The sequence below is a fragment of the Ranitomeya variabilis genome, chromosome 5, assembly GCF_051348905.1.
Source record: "Ranitomeya variabilis isolate aRanVar5 chromosome 5, aRanVar5.hap1, whole genome shotgun sequence".
NCBI lineage: Eukaryota > Metazoa > Chordata > Amphibia > Anura > Dendrobatidae > Ranitomeya > Ranitomeya variabilis.
In genome coordinates, this window is record NC_135236.1 from 25,953,237 (window position 1) to 25,961,228 (window position 7,992).

At 40.7% G+C, this 7,992-nt stretch overlaps 1 protein-coding gene across 1 annotated transcript; it reads right to left on the bottom strand.

The window, feature by feature from the left end:
* Positions 1-5,137: 5,137 nt before the first annotated feature.
* Positions 5,138-6,067, bottom strand: LOC143774745 (olfactory receptor 11L1-like). The gene has a single exon (XM_077262509.1). The coding sequence runs from the start codon at positions 6,065-6,067 to the stop codon at positions 5,138-5,140; it is 930 nt and encodes a 309-aa protein (XP_077118624.1).
* Between the last annotated feature and the right edge of the window lie 1,925 nt (positions 6,068-7,992).

Sequence of the window (7,992 nt, forward strand, 5' to 3'; positions counted from 1 at the left end):
ATCGCTGGATCGTTGTGTGTGACAGCGATCCAGCGATGTGTTCGCTTGTAACCAGGGTAAACATTGGGTAACTAAGAGCAAGGCCGCGCTTAGTAACCCGATGTTTACCCTGGTTACAAGCGTAAACGTTAAAAAAACAAACAGTACATACTCACATTCCGGTGTCTGTCCTCCGGCGTCTCAGCTTCTCTGCACTGTGTGAGCGCCTGCCGGCCGGAAAGCGAGCACAGCGGTGACGCGGTGACGTCACCGCTCTGCTTTCCGGCTATGGTGCTTACACAGTGCAGAGAAGCTGAGACGCCGGGGACAGACACCGGAATGTAAGTATGTACTGTTTGTTTTTTTAACGTTTACGCTGGTAACCAGGGTAAACATCGGGTTACTAAGCGCGGCCCTGCGCTTAGTTACCCGATGTTTACCCTGGTTACCCGGGGACTTCGGCATCGCTCCAGCGCCGTGATTGCAAAGTGTGACCGCAGTCTACGATGCTGGAGCGATAATCATACGACGCTGCGACGTCACGGATCGTGCCGTCGTAGCTACGAAAATTGCACTGTGTGACAGTACCCTAAGGTGCATTTTCACCAGCTGAATTCTACACTATAAACGAATGCCAATTAATCAATATTTATCAAATGACAATCATTCAATAGCTTTTTTCATAGGCAGACCAAACTGTAGATGCTCAATGAATGAATAGATTGTTCAGGGTGTTCAGGCTGCCTTTGGTCTCGGCAAGAATTCTCTTTACACTGGATGATGTGCTGCAGAGAACAATGATTTTTTTTGCGAAACCCAAAAGAGAAATTTGACCCAGCAAATGATCATTTTGCTCATTGATCAGGTTATACTGAAATATTTTTAGGAAACAAGCCATCCTGGGAATATTTAGTCACAATAATAATGCAGTGTACATGAACCTTTAGACCAATTTATCTACTTATTCTACATTTTACACATCTACCAAAAACTATTATTTCAACATTTTTTTTTCTACACTAATTTTCAAAAATTGATTTTTGCCCCTTTTATTTTACACTGGCAATTATTTACATATTTTTTAATGATTTTGATTACTTGAGCCTGATTATGAAGTGACATTCGATTAATTGCAACAAAAGCCATCTGGAAGTAGAGGACTTTTGGGTTCCTGTCTGATTCCAGAGGAAGTAGAGAGGCAGAGTTTATTCAAAATGGTGAGACACAAGAATAAGATCGGGACATGTTAAAGTCAATGTAAAGAAAATGAATTAGCTCAATAACGGGAATTCAAGCTTTACAGCAGTCGCTTTCCAATTCACAATTAATTGTAGGAACCTTTATGCCCAGGAAAGGAAGGGTCAATTCTATTGCCTGGACTAGAGAATATTTGACAAGAGAATGAGAGAATGAGAACTGATCACATGATGACCCTTTAATATAGATAAAGACAAAATATTTGTGCCCAAACAGGTGAAGAACACCAAGGACAAGTAGAGGAGCACTTTGGAAAGACTGGTAGTCATTAGTGAGCTGGGCATAGTGCAGTTTGCAGAGTTTGCAAAGCAACTGGCATGGATTTGGGTGGCGACTAATAAATATAATAAAGTTTACAAATCTGCTCTTAAATGAATAATTAATGAATATAAAGTGATCTTTTAAAATTCCAGAAGTTTTCATTGGAGGTGTCTTTGAAATTTGAAACTTTCCTTATTTACAACACAATATTTAAGTAAAGGTCTGTTGAATTCAGTGAAAATTTTTGAGTTTAGGAACTCTAAAGAGTGTCAAAGCCTCATCAACCGGAAAGTGGTGGTGGGTCAAGTTCACATAGTCCAATAAACGTCTAACAATACATGTGTTCTATCACAGTACTATTTTTAGATGCACCAATTCTGGCACTTTGTCCAGCTCTTCCCACTTGCCCTGTAGCAGTGGCAAGTGGGGTTAATATTTGTGGGGTTGATGTCACCTTTGTATTGTCTGGTGACATGAAGCCCATGGCTTAGTAATGGAGAGGTGTCTATAAGACACATATCCATTACTAATTCTATATTTGCATTGTAAATAAATACACAGCAAGAATCAAGTTCCCAGCAGCTCATTCCACAGTGGTTCTCAGCCTGGACGGTCGCATTTTGGCACCATCCAGGTTGAAAATAAGTAATCCCCAGACATTGATTATGGCATGTGATAGAGTGTCGGACAGATGATGGATATTGTTGTTTTTAATTTTTGTTTTATTATAGGAGAAGTACAGCATTGGTGGAATTAGGAGTTAAGGTACCTTCACACTAAGCGACACTGCAGCAATACAGACAACAATGCCGATCGCTGCAGGGTCGCTGTTTGGTCACTGGAGAGCTGTCACACAGACCGCTCTCCAGCGACCAACGATGCCGAAGTCACTGGGTAACCAGGGTAAACATCGGGTTGCTAAGCGCAGGGCCGCGCTTAGTAACCCGATGTTTACCCTGGTTACCAGTGTAAAATGTAAAAAAACAAACAGTACATACTCACCTTCGCGTCCCCCGGCGTCCGCTTCCTGCACTGACTGTGAGTGCCGGCCCTAACAGCAGAGCGGTGACGTCACCGCTGTGCTGTGCTTTCACTTTACGGCCTGCACTCTGTCAGTGCAGGAAGAGGACGCCGGGGGACGCAAATGTGAATATGTACTGTTTGTTTTTTTTACATTTTACACTGGTAACCAGGGTAAACATCGGGTTACTAAGTGCGGCCCTGCGCTTAGTAACCCGATATTTACCCTGGTTACCATTGTAAAACATCGCTGGTATCGTTGCTTTTGCTGTCAAACACAACGATACACGGCGATCTGACGACCAAATAAAGTTCTGAACTTTCCTAAACGACCAGCGATATCACGGCAGGATCCTGATCGCTGCTGCCTGTCACACTCAACGATATCGCTAGCCAGGACGCTGCAACGTCACGGATCGCTAGCGATATCGTTTAGTGTGAAGGTACCTTTAGGTGAGTATAGCTGTGTTTGTTACTTTTAAATAAAAAAGGAAAAGTGTGTTTTGTTTTTATTTCAAATAAGATTTAATTCTTCATGTGTCTTTATTTGCAATACAACTATACGATTACTAATGTATAGGTGTCTTATAGATGCCTCTCCATTACTAAGCCGTGGGCTTGATGTCACCAGACAATACAAAGGTGACATCACCCCCACAAATATGGACCCCACTTGACACCGCTACAGGGCAAGTGGGAAGAGCCAGGCAAAGTGTCAGAATTGGCACATTTAATAGCTGTGCCTTTTCTGGGTGGCTGCAGGCTATTATTTTTAGGCTGAAGGGCAAGTATTCATGGCGTATTCAGCCTGAGAGTACAATCCCCCAGCTGTCTGCTTTAGCAAGGGGCTGTTGTCATAAATGAGGGGGAATCACACAGTTTTTCTTATTATTTATTTAAATAATTAAAAAACAGTATAGGGACCCCTCTATTACTGATAATCAGCCTTGCTAACACTGACAGCTGAGGGTTGCAGCCCCCTGCTGTCAGTTTTACCTTGCTGGATACCCAAAATACAGTGGAACCCATGCCATTTAAACAAAAAATATTGATTTAGAGCGCAGGTGCCGACTGATGAATGCTCCCATTAGCCATCGCCTGCTGTCGCTTTTTACCTCCGACCACATCTGCAGGCTCTTCCTTTCATTCCATCGCCAGTAACCAGAAGTAAACTTTATACCTCTAATCACAGCTGAGGGCTCATGCTGTCATTTGACAGAGTAAGAACCGCGGCTCTTTGACCGGGGGTAATGATTTTATCTCCTATCAGAAGCACTGTTGCTGCAATGTCATGCATATGACAGCACGACAAGCACCGGGTCTTTGGGAGCCTAACTTGAACAGTAACACGGACTTCTTGGTGAAGTTTGTGTTCCATGTCCGTGCTTTAACAGTAATAATAATAATGATAATAATTTTATTTCTATGGCACCAACATATTCTGCAGCACTTTACATTTTAGAAGGGACTTGTACAGACAAAAGACATTACAGCATAACAATAATCACATAAATCAACAGATAACAAGAGGGATGAGGGCCCTGTTCACAAGCTTACAATCTATGGGGAAATAGGGGATACACAAAAGGTGGATGGTAGCAATTGATTTCATTATTCGGATCAGCCATAATGTAAGAAATTGAGTGTACATGTAATGCTGCATGAACTGGTTATCAGCCTGAAGATGTACCAGTACAGACAAATAGGGCTATTAAATGCATAAAGCCTGTGAGAACATGATAAAAGGAACCTGGTTATGATAAAAATTATGAACAGGCAGCACAGGAATAGTTAGATTAATGTGTTGAAGCGGTAGGCCAGTCTGAAGAAATGTGTTTTTAGTGCATGCTTAAAACTGTGGGTATTGGGAATTAATCAAATTATCCTGGGTAGTGCATTCCAAGAAATTGGCACAGCACTTGAGAAGTCTTGGAGACGGGAGTGGGAGGTTCTGATTATTGAAGTTATTAACTTTAGCATTAACAGAACAGAGGATATAGGTAAGATGGTAGTAAATATAAAACCCGGCACTCAACTTCGATTTGGCTGCTGAAGGTTTATTGTGTAGTATCAACACTAAAACGTTACGGTCCTGCGGACCTTCATCAGTTACTAATTGTGAGGTGAGAGGAGAAAAAATCTCTTTGCCAATAGAGCCCTATTGGTGTAGCTTAATGTCCAGAGTGCCTCCAAGATAGCAGCATTGAGGCTGTGCTGTGTCCGGGTGTAGACGCGGTATCCACCGCTTGTCCCAACTTATGCCAGAGTCAATCAACTCAAATTAAGACAGCAGGAGACAATGTACTGACAAATAAACAAGTTTGCAGGCCTACATGGATAATAAACCTCTGAGAAAGTGTTGTGACCTTAAGGGATAAGCACAGTAAGACAAATGAACTATATACCATTAGCTATGCTTGCTGACATGGAAGTGAAATGACAGGAGACATGCAGGATATATGCAATTGATTAATTAACTATATACCAACAGTAGATGTTCAGTACAGACGCCAAACTTTACTTTTCGGGTTAGCCCACCTATACTTAACTTTGAAAATCAACATAAAAATTTTTGTTTGAATCTAGTGGTAGAATATATTTTACTTGCCCAGAAAAATATCTATTTTTCTTTCCTCAGATTCTTCAGAAGTTTGTGAAAAGCAAATTTTATCTCTTTATTCCTAAGAGCGTAAATCATTGGGTTAGACAATGGAGTCACCACAATATAAAGCAAGGATCTTATTTTGTTGACATCTGATGAATGATTTGTTGGATTACTATACACACTAACAATGGTCAAGAAGTAGGTGCACACGGCCAGCAGGTGAGCACTGCAAGTAGAGAAAGTCTTCTTCCTTCCTCGAATTGAAGAAATTCGAAGTATGTTGACAATAATACGAGTATATGAGTATATAATGAAGTAGAATGGAAGGAAGACCACATAGATTAAAGATACCAGGGTTTCTATTTTAACAGCTGAGGTATCTGAACAAGAAAGTGCCAAAATGGGAGCAAGGTCACAGTAAAAATGGTCAATTACAAAGGGTCCACAAAAGTCTAATTGATGCATAAAAACAATAGGAAGAAGTGTTACTGTAAAACTGGCCGCCCAGCATGTAAGAAGAAGCCATTGCTGGAGTTTGCTATCCATAGTGCGAGTGTACATCAGTGGGCTGCAAATGGCCAAGTATCGGTCGTAGGACATCAATGTAAGAAGGAAACATTCTGTACTTCCCAACGTTCCAAAGAAGTAAAACTGAGCAATGCATCCATCCATAGAAATTGTTTGGTTCTCATTTAGAAGGATGGATAGCATATTTGGGACAACATTCGTAGTGAACATCATGTCAGAAAAGGAGAGGTTTGACATAAAAATATACATGGGGGACTGGAGGTTTCTATAGGTCCACACCAGTACTACGATGAGAAGATTCCCAATCATGGTGATGATATACACAAAAAGGAAGAGGATGAAGAGCAAAACTTTCAAGTTGTGATCGACTTGAAATCCAAGAAGAACAAGTGTACTTACTGTAGTTGTATTCATCATTATCTTAAAAATGGACAAAGATCAATGCATTTAACTTTTTTTGGAAATGTCATGTGATACATATTCCTATAAAATGAAATATAAAAATTGTGGTATTAGGTGATACATAAAGAAGAATATCCTACCATAGAGACATACAGTGGACTGAAAACTCAGAACTGGATATATCAACTTATAATTCACAGTGTAATAGCGCAAGAACCATATGACACGTAGAGAGTTCTATGTACGGGATCTTACAATGTTCAAGAAGTAGGAAGAGTCCAGAGGTGCAACCAGGTCCTGATGCTGGAGGTTCATCTTACATGTAAAAATACACTAGGGTTATAATTGGAACATGCTAAGTGGGGACCCAGAAATTTAGGTTATGGATTTAAAGGCAAGGGAAGTGAGATATGGTATGGAGGTAGGACTTCCATGGATGAGAAAAGAAACCTGGGAAGTTCTAGAAATGAGATAGTGATGAGGTATTAAGAGTAATAGAAATCAGTCCAATAGTGGTGCACAGAGGAAGGAGAAGGACTCTGCGAAATATTGAACACATGATTTATCCCTTGTGCCTCAACATATTTATTTTAAAATCTATAGTGTGAGAATAGATAAAACAAACTTTGCGATATGTCTTATTAGGGAAGTTAGCTTTTTCAATACTTTTATAAACTGCTTAAATTTATCTAGAAATCTGCAGTGAGGGATCGAATTACAGCTTCTGATTACAGTCTCTTACGGACACAGGAGGAGCTATGGTTAAAGGTGCAAAGCATAAAAATGATGTACCTTAGCTTTGCAAGCAGGATAACATGTCTTGTCTATCAGGAAACCCGTGGTGATGCCTCTGATTAGAACCTCAGGATCTGGGTTATGGAGGATTTATATTTCCTCTCGCGATCTTTGTGTACGTAACTGTTTTGGGAATTGGAACTATTAACAGCTCTGTTGCTTAAATACACGTAAATACAAATTATCTTTGGGGTATTAATTTTCGCTGAATCTTTTGAGTTTATTTTTTATTTGGATAAAATAAATATATTAACAATAATAAAATTTTCCATCCCGATTCCTTTGCTTAAGAAGAGTCAATTCACTTCTGCAACTGCATATTGTAGTTTGTGAAGCATCCCTTTCCTTCAATTGTCCCTTATTCTGGCTTTGTTTTATGGGCTTCCTGATTGAAGATCATCATTCATGGGTAAATATTTGTTTGTATTTAAAGATGACTATATTGAAATTGTGCAGAATTTTTAGGATTTTTTTCAACATGGCAACCTTTAACAATGTGTGTGTCACGCTGCTGCTATGGAGGAAGAAGCAGCTCAACTAGATGGCAATAGAGTGGAGGGAGGACTGCACACAGCAGGAGCAGACCTGCAGTACAGCAATGAGTCCACCACCAGGTTGCAGTGGAATAGTAAAACAAGTCAGGTCAATATTAGTATTTAGTGCAGTACAAAAGGAATAACCAAACACAGAGTCAGAAACAAGCCAAATGGGTCAATACCGGTGAGGAGCAGATATGCCAAAGAAATGAAACAGCAGGTCAGAGTCTAAGCCAAGTCAGGTTCTTAGGGAATCCAAACATGAAAGGGGAACATGGAGTCAGAACGGGAAGAGGGAAATAAACAGACATGGGTACAGTCAGCAAAATCAGCAGGACAAATCAGGGTATGCAGAGTCAGCCTCACATGCTGTAGGCAGAAACTATAGCTGACACCGCCTGTAGGATACAGCGGAGCTAAATAGCAAACCTGAAGCCAGAATGAGGCAGGTCAAAGTTAACCCTTGACATGATCAGCCCGAGAAAAAGTCAGACAGGACTCAAAACCCAGACTGGGTCATGAGAGTACCCTCCTCTCTATGGGGGGGGCACCAGACCCCCAGGTTTTCCTGGATAACATGCATGAAATGCTCGAACTAGATGATAAGCA

Excerpts from the sequence above, each read along its gene's own strand:
- LOC143774745 (XM_077262509.1), bottom strand. The coding sequence starts at position 6,067 with ATGATGAATACAACTACAGTAAGTACACTTGTTCTTCTTGGATTTCAA.